At 44.1% G+C, this 25319-nt stretch overlaps 1 protein-coding gene across 1 annotated transcript in view; it reads right to left on the bottom strand.

Annotated features, from left to right (window-relative positions):
• The window catches only part of ARHGAP15 (Rho GTPase activating protein 15), a 454227-nt gene extending 429148 nt beyond the window's left edge, over nt 1-25079 (bottom strand). Inside the window, exons 1-3 of the mRNA XM_069985075.1 lie at nt 24867-25079; nt 22353-22557; nt 14990-15136 (exon numbers count right to left, since the gene is read on the bottom strand). Of these exons, the coding sequence (XP_069841176.1) occupies nt 14990-15136; nt 22353-22490 (285 nt within the window). The 5' untranslated portion in view covers nt 22491-22557; nt 24867-25079. The remainder of the gene's footprint in view (nt 1-14989; nt 15137-22352; nt 22558-24866) is intronic.
• Nucleotides 25080-25319: the final 240 nt, after the last annotated feature.

Genomic DNA, 25319 nt, shown 5'->3' with positions numbered 1-25319 from the left:
TCTATCTATCTATCTATCTATCTATATTTCGTATGCCGGGGTAGCTATGCAGAGCCTTCCCAGAATAGCCGTGCATCACAGTAGGATACTTCAGCTTGACTAATGCTATATGTCCTACTGGGGTCAGTACCTGGCTTCAGGATTACTGCCCTGTGTCTTGTAGAAGGTATCCCTGGTGTGGACAAGGTTTTCTTTAGAGGACATTACTCCCCCTTAGGGTTTCCAACACTGCAGTGGCGTAGCTACCAGGGTCGCAGCGGTCGCTGCTGCAAACCCGGCCTGCCATGAGGGGGGCCCTCGAGGGCTCAACCTTGCCACCGCACTGCGCCCCCACCCCCGTTAATCACTCTTGTGACCGCAAGCATTGTTTTGCTTGCGGTCACAAGAGCGGGCTCGTCCGAGCCCCCGGCTGATGCCGCCTGGGGCCCTGATTTCCGGCACAGGAAGCAAACATCAGAGACGCTTCCTGTGCCGGAAGTCCCAGCCCCGGCGCAGAGGGAGTTCATTGATGCGCGGCACTGCCGGGGATAGGACGGGGGCCCGGACAAGCCTGAAGAAGGAGAGGATCGCCAGTGGAGAGGGTTGTTAGGGTTGTGTGTGTGTGTTTTTTTTTTAATTCTGCTTTGCGAAGAGGGAAGAGGGAGCCATCTATAAGGGATGGGGAAGAGGGGGCCATCTATAATGGGGGAGAGAGGGGGCCATCAATAAGGAGGGGGGCAACATAGGGGGAGAGGGGGGCCATCTATAATGGATGGGGGAAGATGGGGCCATCTACAGTATAAGGGATGGGGGAAGAGGGGGCCATCTATAAGAGATGGGGTAAGAGGGGGCCATCAATAATGGGGGGAGAGAGGGGGCCATGTATAAGGGAAGTGGGAAGAGGGGGGCATCTAAATGGGAGGGAGAAGAGGGGACCATCTATAAGGGAGGGGGGCCATCTATAAGGAAAGGGGGAAAGGGGGGCCATCTATAAGGGGAGGGGGGAGAGGTGGGCATCTATAAGGAAGAGAGAAGAGGGGGCCATCTATAAGCGGTGGGGGAGAAGGGGCCATCTATAAGGAGGGGCAACATGCAGTGGGCAACATGCATCTATATACTATGAGGGGGGTCACATAGTGTCAGGGTTACCCACTAAATAAGGGCATAAAGGGGCCATTACAGATGTGCAGTGTGTAGAGAGATGAGGATGGTGTCAGTGTGAGGAGCCTAATATGTCTGTCTGGCAGATTCTGTGGATTCGTGGCTCGGAGAAGTTCTCATAACGGCCCAGGGCAGATGGAGAAGAAGAAAATGAAAAGGGAAGAACTCTAATCAGAGAAGTCACCTGATGTAACTGCACTGTAAAGTATATGGTGTATACAACCTGTGTGGAGCTGAGTCCACCTCTATATGACTGTATGAGGTGATAGTGATCTTTGTACAGTGGATTATTCAGTAGCAGCGGTGGGGTTAGTCAGTATGTGGCGGTATTAGTCAGTATGTGGTGGGGTTAGTCAGTATGTGGTGGGGTTAGTCAGTATGTGGTGAGGTTAGTCAGTATGTGGTGGGGTTAGTCAGTATGTGGTGGGGTTAGTCAGTATGTGGTGGGGTTAGTCAGTATGTGGTGGTATTATTTGTTCCTTCATCCCCTTCTGTGCAAAATTTTGAGAATGCCCAGGTGTATAAAAACTTAGTGGCACATCTGTGCTGGGACACTATCTATCTATCTATCTATCTATCTATCTATCTTCTATCTATCTATTTCTCTCTCTATCTATCTATTATCTATCTCTCAATCATTTATGCTATTGACAAAAATGTTTAAAGCAAATGTACAACCAAGTACATTTGCTTTAACATGACTCGTGGAAAGATCGGCGCCGATGCCGCAGTCCATTTTTTGAACTGTAGCCCAGTTTGTTCAGTAGATACAACTATAGCGTCATATAGTGATTTGCCCACAGCTTTCCGTTTGATGCTAGGGCAAGAAATCCTTGGCTGCATGGAGTCAGGGATTTCCAGAGACAAAATAACAGAGATTAGACTCTTTCCTCCTATAGACAAGTTTCAGGTAGCATGGGAGGGGTCGACTATCATTGTAATGTGAATACTGTTATACTGCAAGGTCAGGTCAGGGCTGGTGAAAATGGTTTCCCATGTAAAGTCCCATCTAAAGTCCATAAATGCTATTAGGGATCCTGATGGAAGAAAGCCAGGAGCTTGTCTCAACTCATTCCCATAATGTAGGTGTGATTGTTAACACTCAACCATTCTAACTAATATTGTTGTTGTTACATGACTACAGTCCACAGTCCTTTAAGACTACAGTCCTAAAGGGAATGAATCCTTTAAATCTGAGTGCACCAAGGCAGGAGGAGCTGAATGAGTTGATATACATACACTGAAACTATTACCACAAATAAGTTGTATTTTACCCAGTTAACACTCCGCCCATTCTTGGTTTAGGAGTCCAGTGGGCGGCCCCACTTACTGATTGACAGCCTTTCTTATATGAGTGTACAATTACCTTTCAGTCTCTATTTTGGACCACCCCCTGAAGTCCTAAGCCGAGAATGAACAAAACTTGAAGTGAATAAGTTAAATCTTACACTGATGTTTTTCCCCACAAATATGTAAATCAATAACATTATTATTATTATTATTATTATTATTATTATTATTATTATTATTATTATGCGCCACTTGCGCCATTTTAGGCACTCATTTCTCATTACTAGAGTTAAGTGGATCCCCTAGGATTCATTTAGGTCCAAATTAGCAAATATCATTGCTGCCACCTCTGTCCATGTCAGGAACTGTCCAGAGTAGCAAATCCCCATAGAAAACCTCCCCTGCTCTGGACAGTTCCTGACATGGACAGCGGTGGCAGCAGAGAGCACTGTGTCAGACTGGAGAGAATACATCACTTCCTGCAGGACTTACAGCACCTGATAAGTACTGGAAGATTTGAGATTTTTAAATAGACGTAATTGACAAATCTATATAACTTTTTGACACTAGTTGGTTTAAAAAATATATATAAATTTTTCCCCAGAGTAATGTTCTTGGCAGAGGATAGGCATTAATATTAGATCATTGGGGTCCAACTCTGAACACGCCTGCTGATCAACTGATTAAGGAGCTGTAGCACTCCAGCAAGTGCTGCAACCCTTTAAGCATACCTGTCATTATGCAGATTTTCCTGATCGCTCCTGCTGCCAGATAATCGGATAACCATGGACACTTGCAAACTGAGTGAGTTTTTGAGTCCTGTTTAGGGATGATCCGAACCGAGTTCGGTTCGGGTTCGTACGAACCCGAACCCTCGGTAATGATTCCCGCTGTCTGCCCGCTCCGTGGAGCGGGTGGATCCAGCGGGAGGACTGCCTGGAAAACTGGGATACAGCCATAGCCATAGGCTGTATCAAAGTTTTCCAGGCGTTACTCCTGCTGGATCCGCCCACTCCACGGAGCGGGCAGAGAGCAGGAATCTGCTGCCGTGCGTTCGGGTTCATACGAACCCGAACCTCGGCAGGTTCAGACCATCCCTAGTCCTGTTGAAACGGAATAGGTTTTATGCACTGAACTTTTCCAACGTAGACCTATCCATGGTCACCCGATTTCCCAGTAGCAGGACTGACTGCATCCGACTGGGAAACCTGCACAATAGCAGTTACACTTTCAATGTTTACTAGGTACAGCCCCATACTTTTGTAGTGGTTGTTGCCATTTACTGTACTTAAAAGGGTTTTCCAATGTAAACATACTGTCCAGAGATCTCTAGATTGTTATGAAAGGATAGGGGGCAAGTAAGTTTGAATTGGAAAGTTCCCTTAAAAGGGTTATCCTGCCTTAGAAAAACATGGCCACTTTCAGAGTCAGCACCACTGTTGTCTCCAATTTGGGTGCTGGTTTTGCTATTCAGATCCAGTACCAGTACCAGGTGCAGCCACTACTGAAGATATAGAGCTGCTTCTAGTAATTAAAGAGGACCTGTCACCCCGGTGCCGGGGTAACAGGCTTCCAACCCCGCTAGAGCCCCTCACACTTATTTGATTGCCGAGATGAGTCCGACGCTCATAGAGAGTAAATGTTGAGTCTGACGCTCCATTCATTCACTATGAGCTTCGGACTCACCTCAGCACGCGCCCGCCGGACTTCCCGCGGGGATATCTCCGTCCCGGGACCGGCCGAAAAAGCGGGACCCGGTGGATCAAGTAAGTATGAGGGGCTCTAGCAGGGGGTCGGGAGCCTGTCACCTCGGCACCGGGGGTGATAGGTCCCCTTTAATAAAGAGAAGGCAGCTCTTTTAATTAGTGAAGGATGCTGGGAGTTAGTCCCTGACCAATCTAATTTGATGGAAACAGGATAGAGCTGGAGAGCTCCATTAAAGTATTTTGAAAATCCGGCAGCCGGCAGGGGCAGGGTTGAATCTGATAACGAGTACGCACTTACCTCTCCCTATGCCTGTAGTGAGCGATGATGTTGCGACTTGGGCAAAATGCCTGTCCTGGCTGATGGACTGGTGTACTGCCCCAGTCACTGCCTGGATGAGCCGCCAGTCATTCAGCTGGGTCTTGACGTGTCAGCTCTGGAGATCCTGGAGCCTGGTGGGGGTTTTTAGGTCAGTCGCAAAGCTCACCGCAGGAACAGGGAGGGGTAAGTTAGTACTTGTTATCAAACTCCTCCCGCCCCTGCCGGCTGCTGGATTTTCACAGTGCCCGGACTTATCCTTATATATGTTTATTTCAACGTTTGGAAAAACATGTCTTCTTAGTTCAATAAATGACAGAAACACCTCCAACACCAAAATACATGGATCATGGGGCGCAGGTCCAACTCTGTACCATCACTATTGCTATTGCTATCACAATAGCAATAGTGATGGTACAGAGTTGGATCTGCGCCCCATGATCCGTGTATTTTGGTGTTGGAGGTGTTTCTATCATTCGTTCCTTTGGATATCGGGAGTGGCTGCGGTCCGTGATCTATATGTTTAAGAGTGTTGTGCCTCCACATTTGCACAACCACACCAGGTGAGGGTTGCCGTGCACCCCATACCCCTTCACATCTTGTCCTTCTGATCCTCGCTATGGAGCGCTGTCGCCCTTTGTTTTGTCTATAGTTCAATAAATGGCACTGCCATGTGTTTTGGGCTTTATAAATCAATGCAATGGAAGTGAACAGATCTGAGCTACAGTCTATCTTCTACCTATCTATCTATCTATCTATCTATCTATCTATCTATCTATCTATCTATCAAAACACAACAATCGCTGAGTTCAGGGAGATCAGTGAAAAAAAAAACAATAGAGTACTCATTTAAGAGTTTCCACAGATGCCCCCAACAAAATTTGAATATACAAAGAAAGGGTCCATGGAGCCTCAGTTGCAAGTTTCAAAACACGGGGATAGCCAGATATTCCTCTCTCCAGAGAAGGAAACCTGTTGGATGTCTGGCTATTCCCGTGTTTTGAGACTCGCAACTGAAGCTTCACGGACCCCTTCTTTGCATATCTATCTATCTATCTATCTATCTATCTATCTATCTATCTATCTATCTCCTATCTATCTATCTATCTATCTATCTATCTATCTATCTATCTCCTATCTATCTATCTATCTATCTATCTATCTATCTCCTATCTATCTATCTATCTATCTATCTATCTATCTATCTATCTATCCAGTGGCGTAGCTTCCATAGAGGCAGGGAAGGCAGTTGCCATGGGGCCCGTGGAGGGAGGGGGCCCAGGGAAGATAAGAGCCTCCTGTGTCCTTTTGCTTAACCCCTTATGTACTACAGTGTGTAAGTGACCCAGTGTTCTCTTACATGCTGCAACACAAAAAAGGGGTTAACAATTAGCTCTCTGCCTCACTACTCTGATAACCCCTGACCTCTGTTCTCTGAGCTCCTGCAGAGGTCAAGGGTTATCAGTGCAGGAGTAGTGAAGGAGAGAGAGCTTATTGTCTTCTGTATTAACCCTTTGTTTGTGTTGCAGCATGTAAGAGAACACTGGGTAACTTACACACTGCAGTAAATAAAGGGTTAAGCAAAAAAGGTAGTCTGCTCCTGCACCTATGTATATGACCATGAGGCTCCTAATAGGCTGTTATAGTTACGTACAGTGGATGGACAGAACAAGCAGACATTGGCCTTCTCCTCTGCCAGTCACTGTTGTGGCTGCACGTGGGATTCTGCCTCTGGCCACAAGAGATTTTTTTTTTTTTTTGCCACATCACCGAATATATATATATATATATATATATATATATATATATATATATATATATATATTTATATAATATAATGTGTAGGGGGGCCCCATAAAGTCTATCGCCTATCTATCTATCTATCTATCTATCTATCTATCTATCTATCTATCTATCTATCTATCTATTATCTATCTATCTATCTATCTATCTATCTATCTCCTATCTATCTATCTATCTATCTATATTTCGTATGCCGGGGTAGCTATGCAGAGCCTTCCCAGAATAGCCGTGCATCACAGTAGCATACTTCAGCTTGACTAATGCTATATGTCCTACTGGGGTCAGTACCTGGCTTCAGGATTACTGCCCTGTGTCTTGTAGAAGGTATCCCTGGTGTGGACAAGGGTCCATTTACCCTTACTCCTCATTCTATTCCCATCTCCCTGCACACAGGTGGTCTATAGTCAACAGGCCCTATCATCCACCGCTTTGAGTTTCCTATACAAAGTCCCTGACACGCCATTTCTATATTTATTGCGCTCCCAGCTCCTTCCCAGCATCTGCTGGATCCTTATTGAGTAACTGCATCATTTGCAATGTTTAATATTCTAAAACAACAGTATCATTTTTTCTGTCCTGCTTATAAAGGACACATAGTAGTGATCCATAAAACAATACCAATATAGAGCAGATTAAGGAACGTATTTAATATTTTTTATTGCAGACTGGGGATACAAAACGTTTAACAGGGAGTATTAAAAATAAATTTGACAAAAAATAATTTGCGATAACATCAGCGATGCTAGCCTTGTCCCATTTATCTCCTTTCTGTGGGCAGATAGCGTTACTTTTATAATTGCGTGGTGTAACTAGGTTTTCATATTAAGTGCTTAATTATGCTTTTGTTTAGCATAAAATTACTATTATAGTCTTCTTTATAATTCATCATAAAGAGGGCAAAAAGAATCGAAGAAATATTTGTGATGGGAAGAGCACTCACTAGACACCGTGTCAGATTGCTTATTAAAACGGAACAGATGTATGCCATGTATGATTCTGTCGGCAAATTTACCTTGGATACTGCGGCCGATGAGCCTGGCCTCCAAACTACGTAAGGAAGGACGGGGAATGTGGTTGGTGGCTGACTTCTAGTTGTCAGATCAGAATACAGTTGTCTCCTGACTACAGAAACATTCTCCACCGAGACTGGTAAAAGCGGTTTCCCGGGCAAAACAGTGATAAGCTGCCCACTGGATAGGTCATGCCAGGGATTAGCTCTTTGGCTTCTGTACTATACAGTGAACGGGTGGGCAGCAGTTGGCTCCTTTCAGTGTAGTAGCTAGACCTGGTTACCATTCACTTGAATGGGAGTTGAGCTGCAGTTACACATCGCTACCACTAGACAGTGAATGGTGACAACTGCTTCTGGCCAGTGTACAGCGGACATGCCGAACTGTTCAGGTTCGGCAACATTCTCCCAGCGTCTGGAGAAGTTAGATGCTGCCCTTAGGAGACCTGAAAAAAATGGACGTAGCCATAGGCTGTATCCATGTTTTACTGGCAGCACTAGGGTGGCATCCAACTTTACCAGCCGCCAGGAGTCAAATGCCAAGTGTTCAGGTTTGGAGAAAGTTGCCGGACCCGAACAGTCTGTCAGGTCCACTCAACACTATCCAGAAGCAGTTCAGCTCCCATTCAAGTGAATGGTAATCAGGTCTGGCTGAATGATCATTTGACAGACAGTTATGGAAGATATATAGGCACCTTTAGACTTGGTTCTCATTATGATTAGAGTATTTGTAGCATGTATATATTGGTGACTTGTCTGGTTGGAACAGCAAGTTTGTCTCAACCGAACCTTATATGAACTGCACTAAAACATCTAAAGGGTTGCAGGCGTTTGGCTGTTTTAGTACGGTTCACAAATTTCACTTACCTGTCTTCACTCCCCCAGTGTCCTCCTTCTCCGGTCTCGGGTGTCCCCCACAGCCACCAAAAGCCCGGTCAGCCAATTACTGACTGATACGGGAGAGAGAGTCACAGCCTGCTCGGCCGATTACTGACTGGTACGGGACAGAGAGTGACAGCCTGCTCAGCCAATCACTGACTGATACGGGACAGAGAGTGACAGCCTGCTCAGCCAATCACCGACTGATACGGGATATAAAGTGACAGTCTGCTCATCCAATCACCGAAATGATACGGGACAGAGAGTAACAGCCTGCTCAGCCAATAACTGGCCGAGGCGCTGTCCCATTTCAGTCAGTGACAGCTGTTGCCTGCTTGTAGTTTCCATGACTACAGGAAGATTATTTACCATAATTCTGTCTTTAACATTGTGGGAGATTGATGTAAATTTCAGCATCTGATAGCTGATCCACAACAACCATGTACATGTCTGTTACCTATAAGATTTTTATACATAGCATTGGTGCCATATGTGAATATATCCTGTGTCCTGGTATAGAAAATGTTGCTGTTTTTGATACACTTGATATAATTTAATAAGATAAGCCGATGTCCAAGTGGTCTGGCTGCGACTTGATAACTTTCCCCATTGAAAACACAAGTCCCCTTGGCCGAGCCCAGAGCACATGTGTATGGCGGACTTTGGAGGAATGGCTATTGACTGAGTAAACTCTTCCAAGTACATGGCGAGTCATAGTCTATACAAGGAAGCTTCAGCAGATGTAAAAGGAAAATAAGACACCTTACAAAGTGTCTATGGTTTTCCCAGGCCAGAAGCCAAGAGGTGGCTACCATCAGCGGGGGACACCAGAGACCTGGAGGAGGACCCTGGGGGAGGGGGAGTGAACATACCATTTTTATTTATTTTTTTAAAGAAATAATGCGGCTGCAATTTTAAAAAAACTTATTTCAAACTTAACAAAAGTTTTTGCAAAGTTCGGAACAAATCACAGTTTGTAATATTTGGTTTGCTCTTTGGACTATGACTACATTTGAGTAATTTCCCATTTACACACAGACTGAAGTTTTAGGAAGTAAACTTGGAAGGACGGGGAGTGTGGTTGGAATATAACTTCGTCAGATGAGGATGCAATCATTTGCGGACAACAAAAACATTCTCCACCAAGACAAAAATTTTGGGATGTTCAGACGAGACTGGTAAATTGTTGAATTAAAAGGGGTTTCCAGGGCATCAGTCACTGATCATATCGCTGCCGAGGATCAGCTGAAACTAGACATCAGCTTTTTGACATAACAACTTTGACACAGTTCCCAGTTGTGAATAAACAAATATTGACAGTCTGGAGGAACATGGCCACTTTCTTCCAGAAACAGCACAACTCCAGTTTGGGTGCAGGTTTTGCAACTCGGTTCTATTGAAGTGAATGGAGTTTAAAGGGGTACTCCAGCGGGGGGGGGGGCACTTTTTTGCTGGGACCTGCTGAGGGAAAAGACGTCCACTCACCTCCCCGGTTCCAGCTGGTGCCCGGTGCCCGGCTGCTTCCTGGTGTCTGACGCCGGCCCGAGACGATACATCTCAGGTCCGCTCAGCCAGTCAGTGACAGAGGTGGGATCTGAGCCGACTTGAAACGGATCCTGCCTCCTTCACTGACTGGCTGAGCGGACCTGAGACGTCACGTCTCGGGCCCGCGTCAGACACCAGGAAGTGGCCGGAAACCGGGCACCGGAGCGCCGCGATGCGGGACCCGCCGCTGGAACTGGGGAGGAGGTGGCTGAGGGAAAAGACGTCCACTCACCTCCCCGGTTCCAGCGGCGGGTCCCGAATCGCGGCGCTCCGGTGCCCGGTTTCCGGCCACTTCCTGGTGTCTGACGCGGGCCCGAGACGTGACGTCTCAGGTCCTCTCAGCCAGTCAGTGAAGGAGGGGGGATCCCAGCAAAAAAGTGCCCCCCCCCCGCTGGAGTACCCCTTTAATTGCAAACGTCGACACGGGCCTCTCTGCTGCCACCAATGTTATAGCACAGCGCAGCAGCCTCTCGACAGTGAGCAGTGATTGTTATCATGGCTCGGTCTGCTAGTGGCCCTAGTACATAGTGATAGTAATCACCACTCACTGTGCAGAGGCTGCTGTACTATAGTGAGGGTCTACCTCTGCCCCACAATGTGTTAGGATTAAAGGGTTGGGGGATCATAGATCTCAACCAATAATTGACAAGTTATACCTAATCTTTGATATATATATATATATATATATATATATATATATATATATATATATATATATATAATTATATATACAGTGGTTTCTTGGTTTAGCCCCTAGATGACCCATGACGTTACTGTACTACATGGCGCAGCTAGGGGAGTTCAGAGGGGGGCCGAGCGGCGACCCCGCTCTGAACCGCCGTGATCCCGCAGCAATTAGTTTGTCGTGCCCGCTAATTAGGCGTTTAGATGCATCTGTCAAAGTTGACAGCCTACCATGACCCCCACTACCAGATTTAAAAAAGCTCTCCAGGTTTTCATGCCCATATCATGCCCACTGACTATCAATAGTCCTACAGCGCCATTTGTTTAATTGCAGCAGAGCTGCCTCCATGTCATTACTGTAACTGGGTCATGTGATCACCTGCTTGACCCACAGAAAATCGCAGTGTGTTATGAGTTAGAGGAAGGGTATGATCACAATACACTAAGGAATAGGCAAGGAATGAGCTGAAAGCAGAAATTCAAAGCCCCAATGACTTCTATGTGATTTCTCTAGGAAAATCTGACTTGTCAATTCTTTGGGTGGAAAGCGGATTCGCAGTGGAACATTCCATGCGTAAATTCCGACGTGTGAACAAAAAAGCGAGAATCCCATTGAACACAATGGGACATTGATTTGGTCATATTTTACGGGCGGAATTTCAAGTGGAATACGTGTAAAATTAAGCGTGAATTCAACTTGAAACTCCTTGCCTATTGCTCAGTGTGAACATACCCATATCCAGTACAGTGTCTGTCCTGGGTCAGCTGACTGACCATGAACTGCAGGATGATCATCACCTATCTGTCCTACCACCTCCCAGACCATTCTCTTCCTAATTCTACCTGCATGCTTAGACTATATTGTGGTTATTTGGTGTACCACCACGGGTGTTGCTATTGGTTACATCCTTTGTAAAAGCCTGTACTTATTGTATACATGTGGGGATGAAGGTAATGATAAAATTTCGCCACTAGATGTCACTGTATTAGGTATATGTACTGAGATGCTGCACAGCTGAAGTATGTAAAGGGTTATTGTTTATTTGTGTGTCACATGGATCTGTGGACCTATAGGAATCTTTTCTCTTCTTCTGTCCTATCATCTCTCTCTTTGCTTCTTCTACTGCACTCTTCACCCACTCACAGCGCACCTTAGATACGCTGAAGAAGGAAGTCACATGGGGCCGCTATTTTACCATTATTTTACTGCAGTATGGACAACAGAGTAGCTCAGCGGTTAGCACTTGCAGCGCTGGGGGGGGGGGGGGCAAATCCCACCAAGGACAACATTTGTATGTTTGTGTGGGTGATCTGCAGTGATAAGACTCTGCCCCCTCTCACTTTTTATCGCCAGAGGCTTTACGGGAGATGTAGGCAGCATTAGAAAATCATTTCAAAAGGCAAATATAGATCAACATGGCTGAAATCCCATACTGGCCACATCAGGGAAGCAGATATGTACAGGATATATTATTCCCTTATCATTTCCTATGCTGCAACAAATACACCATTCTCTGTGTGCTTCTTTAAATGGGTAGTTCAGCAAAAATTTCTTTCAACTCAACTGGTGCCAGAAAGTGCCAGAGATTTGTAATTTACTTCTATAAAAAAAAAAAAATCTCAAGTCGTCCAGTACTTATCAGCTGCTGTATGTCCTGTAGTAAATGGTGTATTCTCTGTCCATGTCAGGAACTGTCCAAAGCAGAAGAGGTTTTCTATGGGGATTTGCTACTGCTCTGGGCAGTCCCTGACATGGACAGAGGTGGCAGCAGAGAACACCGTGTCAGCCTGGAAAGAATACAACACTTCCTGCAGGACATATAGCAGCTGATAAGTAATGGAAGACTTTTTTTAAATTTTTTAATAGAAGTATATCACAAGGCACTTTCTGACACCAGTTGATTTGAAAAATGTTTTATTTTGCTTAACTCTGAATATACCCCAGACTACTTTATATCACTCCTAAAATGTACAGGCTACGTCTATATTTCGCAAAAAAAAAAAAAAAAATCTGTTACAAATATGTGTGAATGCGCTTTATGTAGATAAACCCTGTTTCGCCATGTATCTCTTCCATGCCGCAATGCAGAGAATTGCTCTTATAAATAATTATGACGGCAATCCTAATACTCATTTAGAATTACTATATGACATTTCTGCCATACTGTTGAAGGCCATAAACTGTCCTCGCCCCGTTCTCAGTAATCGCTGTGACAGCTCTGCCAACACCAGGGGGTTCTCCTAAAACCCGAGCAGCCGCCCATCAATCCTTGATCTATGCTAGGAACCAGCATGCTATCATATTAATGCTTGTTGCTGCAATCCACCTCAGACTATTCCGATAGCAAAAAATACACTGCGCATTTGCCAAAAATAATTAAACAGCGCATGCATTACATCTGCCATCCGATACGGCAATAACACGTCAAGTTCCTTCTTCTAATAGAACATTCGGCTCTTCCAATGCAACTGGCAGGACTCCACCGCGGTCCCATCTCCCCTAATGTCGCAGGTACCGCGGGTCAATACACAACTTTTTTCTTTTTTCCCCAAACTTTTTTTTTTTTTTTTAATTTGAAACCAAAAACTAATTTGCCGCTAATTGTCCCAAATATTAAACCCATTTTTTTTTTTAAATAAATAAAAAATATTGAACTTATATAACAAGGTAATGTCAACAATGAAAAACTGCATGATAAAATCCTATCCAAAAGTGAAAAATGCTAATTTTGTCTCATTTAGCAGCTGGATACAGAAATGCTCATTAGTTTTAAGAGGGTTAATCTTTTTAACTTTTGCATATTGATATGCCAATTATGCCTAATTGTACAAGAGGCATCCGTCAAGGTAATAGTGCAGAAACACATGAAAGTTATTAAGTATATCCCAACATGTAATAAAGTAGGTGTTAATTGGTAGCTGAGTTCTGCAGGCTATTGAGGTGGATAATTCATTGCGAAATGGATCACTTGTAATTTCTCGACATAATTCCTTTTGCAGTCTCACGCTGTGATGTTTTCATGCTTGTCAAAAAAAACAACTGCAGCCGGGTGCCTTTTGTTAAACACAGGCAATAAAATATGTTGGGCTTCATTAAATATACTTAACTTTTCAACTTTTTTTTTTCCAATTTTTTTAAAAATTTTCCGAAAAGGTATTTGTCCTGGCCGACTAATGTTGTCGAGATGGAAGAGATCGCCCACCAATAATATGGGAACTCCTAGTCTGTTAGCGTCAATTAAATATTATTATTTGATGATATTGGATGGTGGTGTTTAATGTACTTTATGGTTCACAAATTCTTTTAACGTGAAATCCTGTGAAAGTGTTCCCTGAGGCCTCGTGTGTGGTGGTGCAGGGTACTGTGGGACTTTGCTGCCGTATGGTGCTCTTAGAGATGACATATGGGGAATACTGTTGTAATAGAGCATGTTATGTTGCATGCTTTGTATGATATCAAGGACATACAGAGGTAGCGCAGTGTCCCACTGCGTGGACTCCTGGCACTACACGACTGTCCGGAATCGTATACTCTGCTGCCAACTAGTAGTCATTTTGTGGCAAGGCCTTGCACTAGTTAGACACCCCCACAAGGATTAAATGCTCCAAGAAGTGGGAGGCAAATGCTCAGTCAACCAATACTCTTTCAAAGCTGAGAACATGGGTTGTCAGCCCAGTAAATACTGCCATTAACCCAGGAATACCAGTCCAGTCCATGAGGTTCAAAATACCGTAAAGCATCCTCTGTGGTCAAGATGACAAAATTAGTGTTAGGCTGGGTTTACACTACGTAAAAAAACACAGCTGTATTTCATGATAACTGCAGTTGTTTGCGCAAATACGGCTGTGTTTTTTACGTAGTGTGAACATAGCCTTAGTCAGCAAGGATCAGTTGGACATTGGGCTTTGCTGTATTCCAGGATCTGTTCAGGCTGTTCAGGTTGGGCATTGTAGAATGTCTGTGGAAATACCGCTGGGAGACATATGGGGGGAGATTTATCAAACTGGTGTAAAGTAAAACTGGCCCAGTTGCCCCTAACAACCAATCAGATTACACTTTTCATTCCTCACAGACTCTTTAGAAAATGGAAGGTGGAATCTGATTGGTTGCTGGAACTGAGCCAGTTTCACTTTACACCATGTTTGATAAATCTCCCCCATGGTGCCTAACAGAAACCCCTTAGCAGGAGAAAAACTTTGGGACCGTGAGAATATTTCTCTAGTAAAAGACTGAGAAGGAAACTCAAGGATCTTTATACAGTAGACCTCTACAGGCATCTCCACATGGTGTCACATACAGGGGCGGATTAACTTTACTATGGGCCCCTGGCTGTTCACCAAGCTTGCCCCCCCCCCCCCCCCCCCCCCCCAACCCACTTTAACTATGGCGGCACTAACTTAAGTCTTTTTCCTCCATAATGCAGGTGACACATATATGGTCAGTCCAGCAGTAGGACAGGCACTCAAACCGTGTCTTTTTCCGGTGGGTCCAAAATATTTAGTTTATTGAACTGTAGAGACCCAAAAACATTTGGTGCAGCTTCTATGGTACAACTTTTTTTTTTACAAACTCAAGATATAGGAGTATATCAATAACAGCGTGACTCGGTCTCTTACCGGCTTTGTCGCTTCTGCAGGCTCAAGGACCATGGATTTACTCTGACTCAGTCGATCATGTTGTAAGCTGGAACTTTTGATCCTCATCTGTACAGCACCTGCACCATGTTGTGTCGATGGCTTCTCTTGAGGGGGTTGAGGTGGTGCCTTAAGATAAAAGATATTAGATTAAATAATGGCAATCAAATAATTGCAGTTTTTCATACCAATACTTACCAAAACCACTGTACATATATTGTATAGAGAGATGTATACGAGATAGAAAATTATAGCACAGAAAGCCTCCAGGCTAAATAACTCACTAATGGGTCTCCACTGACCCTCCAATGCAACTGTCAGAAAAAATTAGTGAGGATAAATTATTATAATAAAAGTACCTGAGTATGATAGGATAGTGATCCTCTAGTTGAGCGGGATACCCGTGTGGAAAAGAGTCCATACACTGGTGCTGCAATCCAATCTGCTGTTTATTTTAAACAATACACTCGGTACACTTCAGCTCACAGGCTGATCCACACACCCAAGCGTCCACCTGGTGTCCTGCGGACGTTTCGGAGGATAGGCTCCTCCTTCCTCATGCGCGTGAGGAAGGAGGAGCCTATCCTCCGAAACGTCCGCAGGACACCAGGTGGACGCTTGGGTGTGTGGATCAGCCTGTGAGCTGAAGTGTACCGAGTGTATTGTTTAAAATAAACAGCAGATTGGATTGCAGCACCAGTGTATGGACTCTTTTCCACACGGGTATCCCGCTCAACTAGAGGATCACTATCCTATCATACTCAGGTACTTTTATTATAATAATTTATCCTCACTAATTTTTTCTGACAGTTGTATAGAGAGATGGTTGTGTGGTGGTGGTGGTGGTGGTGGTGGCGGTGGTGGTAGTTGTGGTGGTGGGGTAGAGATAAAATGATCCCTGATTTTTTGATTAGACAGAAATTTCTCCAGGACAATGCTCCAGACCTCCAGGGTCACTATGGCCATGTCACTAGTCACAGAATTGCTCTTTAATGCAATAATTCCATTTGCAGTTACTGCTCGATCGAGGTATATATCACTACTAAATGACTTGTGTATGGGTTATTTCAAGGAGACGTCATCAGGAAGCAGTCTTCTCTCTGATGGAATTGCTATAACTATGTGTGGTCACCCACTTATTTCTGCAAATGAAAAAATATGGCCGCCCCAATGGGCAACTCCTATCCCTATATCCTTTGTAATGGCCACCACGTAACCTTACTTTGTTTAGGTGGTCTACACAATGTATAGGTTGGTGGCACATGTGACAGGCAGATTCGTTGGACTTCAACAAAGACCTTAGTCTAAGCCAAAACTTCACTAATAGCCCTAAACCCATGAATATCATTTTTGTAGATTTCCCAAACCCCTGTATAACACTTTTAAGTCACAGATGTGTATTGGGGTCAGGATCCATGAATGAGCATATCTGTAGTGCTGTCCATAAATGTGGGTTTGCGGGGTTGGAGGACTACAGATGTGTGAATGTGGACTAACAGCTTTTTTAAAAAACATACTTTGCTAACAATTTTTTAATGACTTTTATAATTACAGATTGTCTGTTTTAATGGCAAAAGTGACACAAACCATTTGTAGGCTGCTTTTTCACAACAATTAGTGTACCGCCGAATACAAACCTGGCACACTTGAAATGGAAGATTTTGCAGATGCGGAGAGTTATTGGATTCTGAAGGTGTAGTTTTCTTATCTTTATTTCTGAGGGCTTTGACAACTTTGTATCATAGTCATAGTCATATCATAGTCATAGTCATTCATTTGTACTCTCTTAGCTATTCTGTGGGATTGGCTAGTCTTTGCTCCCCACAGTGGCGTAGCTACCATGGAGGCAGACCAAACAGCCACTATGGGGCCTGCATTGGCAAAACACATGGTCTGTCTCCATGGTACGGGCACCCCCGACACCCTCCCTCCCTGCTGGACAGTTACAAGAGGAGCACTAGTTTCTTCCACTGTCTTTACGTCCCGCCTAGAACCCCCATAATGTCGAACAGTGACATGAGGAGCAGGCACTACCACTGGTACCATCAACCATATGCACACTCGCAGACCCCCCCCCCAGGTACAGGAGAATCGGGCTCTGCCATCCGCCACTAGCGCACCAACAAGGCTGGGTTTGGTGCGCTAGTGGAGGATGGCAGAGCCCGCTTCTCCTGTCACTGGGGGGGGCGGGGGATGCGAGTGTGCATATGGTCAATGTCGATCCTCCTTCAAGTTATGTGAGTATGTGTATGGGGGGAGATTATGGGAGCCTGTACAGTTCCTTGCTTGTTATCCTCCTGGCTCCCCACATGCTTCAATGATATCATGGTTGGGACTTATACTCCAGATTTCTAGGATCACAGTCAGATCACTAATAGGATGTAGTGATGAGCGAATGGTGAAATATTCGAATATTCGATACTCGTACGAATATCTCCCGAATATTTGAATATTCAATCGAATATTCAATCCCATTAAAGTCAATGGGAACAAGTATTCGATTATTGAAAAACATCTATTCGACCACTTGGAGGTAAAAACCGGAAGCTGGGAGATCTGAACGCTTATCGAATATTTTTTGAATATTCGACGAACTATTCGATAATATTCGATAGATCGAATACCTTACTATTCGATCGAATATGTATTCGATCTAACAGTATTCGCTCATTACTAATAGGATGTGCATCAGTGTAGGATGTGCTGGAGAAACAAGTCCCATCCATGGAGGCTGCACCTCACACCTTACAACACAGGTGTCAAACCTAAAGCCCTAAAGGTAGAGGGCCACAGTTTGTCTTCTCCTCTGTCTGTCTCTGTCTTACAAGGCCTTACAGTAAAGCAATGGCCGGTGTCATAATCATCACATTTTAGCAAGACTCAATTTTGAGGTTTTAGGTGGAGTTACTCTTATGTCTGCTTCACTGCATACAGAGTTTCACTTTTTGTCACGTTCCTTTTCTCACCACAATTACCTTTATATTTCCCCTGCTGGATACAATGTTTCACTTTCTGTCACTGTTCCTTTGTCTCGTCTCGTCTTGTTTCTTTTATTACTAAAGAGTGAGAACATTAAAGGAGAAGTCCGGCGAAAATCTTTATTAAAGTATTGTATTGCCCCCCAAAAGTTATACAAATCCCCCAATATACACTTATTACGGGCAATGCTTATAAAGTGCTTTTTTCCCTGCAATTACTACTGCATCAAGGCTTCACTTCCTGGATAACATGGTGTTGTCACTTCCTGGATAACATGGTGATGTCACTTCCTGGATAACATGGTGATGTCACGACTGGCTGCTGGAGAGGATGATGGCAGGGGGATGCTCCTCTCCTCTGTCCCTGTCCTCTGTCTCCTGTCCCTCCTCTGCCATCATCCTCTCCAGCAGCCACAGCCCACACAGCTCTGGGAGTCGGGTTGTGACATCACCATGGTATCCAGGAAGTGACATCACCATGTTATCCAGGAAGTGACATCACCATGTTATCCAGGAAGTGACATCACCATGTTATCTAGGAAGTGAATCATTGATGCAGTAGTAAGTTCAGGGAAAAAGTACTTTATAAGCATTTCCCGTAATAAGTGTATATTGGGGATTTGTATAACTTTTGGGGGGCAATACAATACTTAAACAAAAATTTTCGCTGGACTTCTCCTTTAATGCAAGACTCTCATTTATTTATTTATTAATATAATTTTTTGTTTAATTTGACCTGTAGGATTTGCTAGATATGAGAGCGGCTTATTGCTGTCTGCGTCTGTCAGGGTCGGCTCGGCTAGTTTTGCAGTAGCAGCAGAGCCATGGGGGAGGAAACCACTGTGTTAGGGCATAGAGGAAATATGGTAATGTATTAATCTCGAGAAGAGTGCAGAGAATATAGAGCAAACCTGTTGTTTCATAAGATTTGTAAAAAACCACCACAGTTATGTTAGACTAGTGCCCAAGGGATTTTTAGTACTCTCACTGCTATTACTGAGCCCTAGTGAACCCCTGGGGGGGGGGGGGGGGGGGCCCACTAAAAAACACAAGGACCCCTTCATTTAGTTTTATGGTCGATTATAGCACAGCACCTACTCCTCACTGCTATGCTAGTGCTGGTTAAAGTGTACTGGTATAAATGACATGTGGAGGAAGATGGGGATTATTAAAGGGGTTATCTAAAGGGGGAAAAAAGTTTTCAACTGGTGTCAGCAAGTTATATAGATTTATAATTTACTTCTATTTAAAAAGCTCAACCTTTCTAGTGTTTATCAGCTGCTGTATGCCCTGCAGGAAGTGGGGTAGTCTTTCTTGTCTGACATAGTGCCCTCTGCTGCCACTTCTGTCCATGTCAGGAACTGTCCAGGGCAGGAGCATATCCCTATAGAAAAACTCTCCTGCTCTGGAAAGTTCCTGACATGGACAGAGGTGGCAGCAGAGAGCTCTGTGTCAGACTGGAAAGAAAACACCACTTCCTGCAGGACGACATAGACTCCTTCATTTGTGACTTATAGCAAAGGAATACAAGAGCAATTGCAGATGTAGAATCAGCGTTCTATGCTTTACTCATGTATAATCTACTAGTAACTTAATTTTAGCCGGTATTTTGCAGATGACCGAGTGCCTTTTAATTAAAGCAAATGTACCATCAGGTACATTCGCTTTAGGCCCTATACCACGGAACGATTATCGTCCATATTCGTCCCGTGGAATAGTAGGCAACGATCAGCTGACATCGTATATATCGGCTGATTGAAGTCTTTGTCTTTCAACATGTTGAAAGACAAACGACTTATATAGCAGCGATCTGCTCCCGCCGCTCCGTGGGATAAGAGGGGCTGCAGAAGACCGCTGCTGTATGCTATGGGCTGCCCGGACAATCAGCCATCACCCAGGCAGCCCCCCCACAGCCGGCCCTCTTCCAGTGGGAGGAAATTCCCCGCGCCTCTATGACGCGGCTCCGTTAGAATCAATGGAGCCGCGTCATAGAGGGGCAGGGGATTCCTCTCACTGGGGGCAGCCCAGCCCTCCTCCAGTGCTTCACCCCTGGCCCGGTACCAGCTTCCCTGCGTCGGCGCTAATCTATCCGTGGGTCATGTGAAAGCGAATGTACCTGATGGTACATTTGCTTTAAAGAAACAGGAGGAGGAAGGGGTTACACCAAGCACTGAACTGCTGCTGATGATGATGACAAAATAAAGGGAGCGGGGAGTAGTATTACATTCAGAAGGTAGTGCTGTGTTAATATAGTACTAAGGACACAAGAGACTGCTGGCCACAGATGAGAGGGAAGCTTTGCTTAAGCTTTTAGGGACTGAGGGGATTATAGTTTCAGAGATTGCAAGCACATAGCCCGGGATCTCTCCTTATCTCTCCTGCCCATAGCAGTAGCTAAGCCCCACCCCATTTTCTTATATTCTGTCCTTGTCTCCCTGTACTCATTGGGTGAGATTTATCAAACATGGTGTAAAGTGAAACTAGCTCAGTTGCCCCTAGCAACCAATCAGATTCAACTTTTCATTACTCACAGACTCTTTGGAAAATGAAAGGTGGAATCTGATTGGTTGCTAGGGGCAACTGAGCCAGTCTCGCTTTACACCATGTTTGATAAATCTCCCTCTCAGTGTCTGTATTGCGGCTGCTGTTGGAGAGCTGTCTTGAGTCGGGGGCACCATCCTCCACTCACCTCACCCCCCAACCCCGTTGTGGATTTCTGATCGATTTGTCCAATTTGTAGATACATAAGAGTAGATAGCCAGTAGTGATGAGCAGTACTGTTCGATCGAATAGATATTCGAATAGTGAGATATTCGCATATTTGATATTCGTATGAATATCCCGCGAATATTCGATAAATATTCGATAAGCGTTCAAATCCCCCAGCTTCCAGTTTCACCCTCCAAATGGTCAAATAGATGTTCTTCCCTATTCGAATACTTGTTCCCATAGACTTTAATGGGATCGAATATTCAATAGAATATTCGAATATTCACGGGATATTCGTACGAATATCGAATATTCGAATATCTCACTATTCACTCATCACTAATAGCCAGCACAAGAATCATGATATCACAGTGGGAGACAAGACAAGATATAAGGGTTGGTGTAATAACACCCATGACCCCCAACCAGGCCCATTTACATCTGTGCTGGTAACAATGCCATTACACCCAGCGTACCCTGCTGCACACACTTCCTTACACGCATGAGTGAACTTTGTAAATTTCCTTCCTGAATTACTTATAATAAGTGTCTCTGTTGTAGCGCTCAGCGTGCAGTACAGAACCTATCACTGAGGGTCACCAAGCCCAGATGCCAAGCAGACCGCCAGCCCAGAATGCACCGCTGCCAACTACCATATGGAATTATTTACAGAACATGTTCATGTATATAATCAATGAGAATATTTACTGATTTTTATAATTTTTTTTCATGCGCAGAATGATAACGAACACTGTAAATATGACACTGTAAATAAATATATATATATATATATATATATATATATATATATATAATTAAAAGTTTTTTTAGTTTCTTTAACATTTCTTACATATTACTAGGAAATGCAATGATCACTCTGTATATATAAATATGGGAGCTAGTGATGAGCGAATACTGTAGGGTATTCGATCTATTGAATATTATCGAATAGTTCGCCGAATATTCAATAAATATTCGATAAGCGTTCAAATCCCCCAGCTTCCGTTTTTTACCTCCAAGTGGTCCAATACATGTTTTTCAATAATCTGAGACTGCATTCACTGTGAAGTGCAAATAGTTGTGTTTGAGCTTTCCTCTCCGCCTCTCCCCCCTCCCTTCTGAGACGACTGATGTAAACAAGTCCCTATCTGTAACTTTATAATGCCAGGAGGATTAATCACAGTGAGTTCATCAGCAACTTGACCTCAGATTAACCCTCCCAGTATTACAAAGAACCTACAATGTTGTAGATAAATCCTGCCAGGGAGTTGTTTACATCCGCCGTCTCAAAAGGGAGGGAGGAAGAGGAGGGGGAGGTGGAGAGAAAAGCTCACACACAGTTTTTTGTGTCTTCGGTAGAAAGCAGCAGCTGAAAACTGGGGAAAGGAGACTGAATAGATAATAACAAGTATGGAAGGAATTGTTAGTCTCACCATGGGCAGTAACATATCAAAAGTTATGTATGAGCAGAATACCCCTTTAAATATTTTAGTTCTGAGAAAAAACATTTTAAGCAATTCTATAGCTTTTATATGCTTTTAAATAGGAATGTAATACCATATACTATATACTCATTGCATGTCACTTTCTTGGCATGAAAGGGAAGCAATTTTTGTATACTTTATTCCTTTTAGGCAAACATATTATCACCCCCGTACCTTGGCGTCAGCCCTCAGTGGCGTTGACCTCGGAGGCTTCCAGGATCTTTCCTTGCTGATGATATTCACATAAAATTTTCTTCCAGACCCGTCTTCATATACTTCCCACTGGTCCAGGACCTGGACTGGGGGGCCCATAGGACTCGGAGGCTCCAGGATGGTATCTTACAGCTTCTTGCTAAAATATCCAAATGGTCTATAAATTCTGAAAAACGAATTATAAAAATTATAGTCGACGAATCATTCGTGAAGGTGACAAAGGAACAGAGGAGGCAAAGCTTAATGCGGTGTGTTATCCTGGTGCAGGACCTGAAGGTGAGGGGCATAACATAGAACTAAACTGGTGGTCCTCCAGCTGTTGTAAAAATACAATTCCCATCATGTCTGGACAGCCAAAGCAAGGCTTGATGGAAAATGTAGAGGGCCGTGAGTTTGACGCCACTGACATAGAAGCTCTAAGAACACCAAAACAGAGGTCATGCCACTGCTAGGAGTTTTGGTGGAACATGCGCTCCACCACTCCATCCATAAAGTCTGTGGCTCTTTGAAAAGCAAGTTTATCACTCACACGATGATGACCATTTTGCACTATAGCATGAAGATCACAACTATGTCATGTGTGGAGATATATCGCAACAACATTGCGCAAAATATAGTTACAGGTTGGACATAAAACAAGGGCCAAGCAGGGTTCAACTGGGCAACAAGAAAATCTTCTGGGGGACCAAAGTCTGACAGAAACATAGTCCCCAAAGCTCCAGCTCCAGAAAACAACCCCATTGAGAAGTGAGCCAACCACTGTGGGTCCTATAGGGCCTATGGGTCTTATGTAGTCTATGAGTCCTATGGGATCTATGAGTCTTATGGGGTCTATGAGTCCTTTGAGGTTTATAGGTCTTATGTGGTCTATGAGTCCTATGGGATCTATGTGTCTTATGGGGTCTATGAGTCCTATGGGGTCTATGGGTCTTATGGGTCGTATGGGGCCTATGGGTCTTAAGGAGTCTATGGGTCGTATGGAGTCTATGGGTCTTTATAGGGTCTATGGGTCCTATGGAGTCTATGGGTCTTATGGGGTCTATGAGTCCTATGAGGTTTATAGGTCTTATGTGGTCTATGAGTCCTATGGGATCTATGTGTCTTATGGGGTCTATGAGTCCTATGGGTCGTATGGGGTCTATGGGTCATAAGGAGTCTATGGGTCGTATGGAGTCTATGGGTCTTTATGGGGTCTATGGGTCCTATGGAGTCTATGGGTCTTATAGGGTCGAAAGGAGTCTATAGGTCTTATGAGGTCTATGGGTCCTATGGAATCTATGGGTATTATGGGATCTATGGGTCCTATGGAGTCTATGGGCCTTATGGAGTCTATGGGTTCATGGGTTGCTCACTTTTAAATAATACGTCTTATTGTTGATGTGCCTTGTATATGCAATAAACACAGCAAAGAATTGAATGTAATTTTTAGTAGACGTGTAGGTTGGTCATTCTTGCAGGTGGCCCCTAGTAAGCCCCAGATCCAAGAGGAACCTTCTTAAAATAAAAGGCTCTAGAAGGCTATAGGGATCTTTTACTAGAAATTAAAGATGAGCGCAACTTGAGCATGCTCAGATCTGTCTGTGTAGCTGTGGGGGAAGAAGTTGGATGCAGCCCTAGGGAGTCCTGGAGAACATAGATACAGCCATAGCCCATGAGTTGCAGCCATAGCCCATAGGTTGTATCTAGGTTTCCAGGACTGCCTAGGGCTACATCCAACTTCTTCAGCCACACCTGGGTTCAGCATGCTCAAGTTACTCTCATCTCTACCAGGGATCCAATGAGACATTGGCAGGTGTTTGCACATTTGAGGTCTGGACCTGGTGTATGAGGGGCTCTGGCCCACTGCACAGCATCAGGGGCAGGTGTCGGACCCCTGTACTATATACTGGTCTAGATAACTAATGATTAACGTCTGGTATTAATAATGTAGAAAGCTGAACCTAGAGACAAGTCGCTAATATTCAAGATCATCAGAGCAGAAATAAAGGAGCAAATGAAGCAAACGTAAAATTGCCGATTACTCATCCAGGAAGTATATAGATGAGGAACGTTACACAATATCGCCGACTCATGACATACAGTCCATAGCATGACTTGTCAAATGTAACCGAGCCGAGTTTATTAATTGACACATCACATCATGATCTGTAACGTTACATAGGACTGCAAGTGTATCTCCACACAATGAGGATGCATGGCAAATGTAATAGCTAACATAATAGCAACATGTAAAGTAAACAAAATAAGCTACAATATTATAATGAATTAGGAGGATTCCGGAATTTAGGTTACTTGCAGTCCTATGTAAATGTCTCATACTCGAATTCAACCGGAGCCACATTAAAAACTCACTTCTGCTGCTCTCACAAACTCAGCTCCACTACACGGCTGTATATGTATGGCACACCTAATATTGCATATCCTGGACCCCACATACATACTATACACCATGATGATATTATAGGACACACTTACCCCAGAAAGCTGATCGGTGTGTCCGCAGAGTGAGCAGTGTAGTAGTGACAGAGGAAATCGCTTATCATCACATGGGCAAAACAATCGAGAGGAATCTCTAACAGATTGTAACGAATTCTCTACTGTAACAGGGCGACAGGCAAACACAACCACTTCCTGCTCGCTCTCTCTGCTTTGCGTATTTCACTTCCACTTTATCTGTTTTGGAAGATCAAGACATTTGGAGGTCTGCCGGTTGTAGTATAAGGGAGAGCCGACATATTGCACATATTACGTCCTGTGGTCTGTGCCTTAATGGGATATAGACCCTTTATGTCAACCACTTCCTGACTGCCTGGTGGATGGATGATGGATCATTTATCTGAAACACAAATAACTTCTTATGTCATATAAATGCAAACCATATAGCGGGTGATGGTGCTTTTTTGCACCATCTCTTAAAGGGGTACTGTG

The sequence above is a fragment of the Dendropsophus ebraccatus genome, chromosome 9 (assembly GCF_027789765.1).
Source record: "Dendropsophus ebraccatus isolate aDenEbr1 chromosome 9, aDenEbr1.pat, whole genome shotgun sequence".
In the NCBI taxonomy this organism is placed as follows: domain Eukaryota; kingdom Metazoa; phylum Chordata; class Amphibia; order Anura; family Hylidae; genus Dendropsophus; species Dendropsophus ebraccatus.
This window is presented reverse-complemented; position numbering and strand designations above follow the sequence as displayed.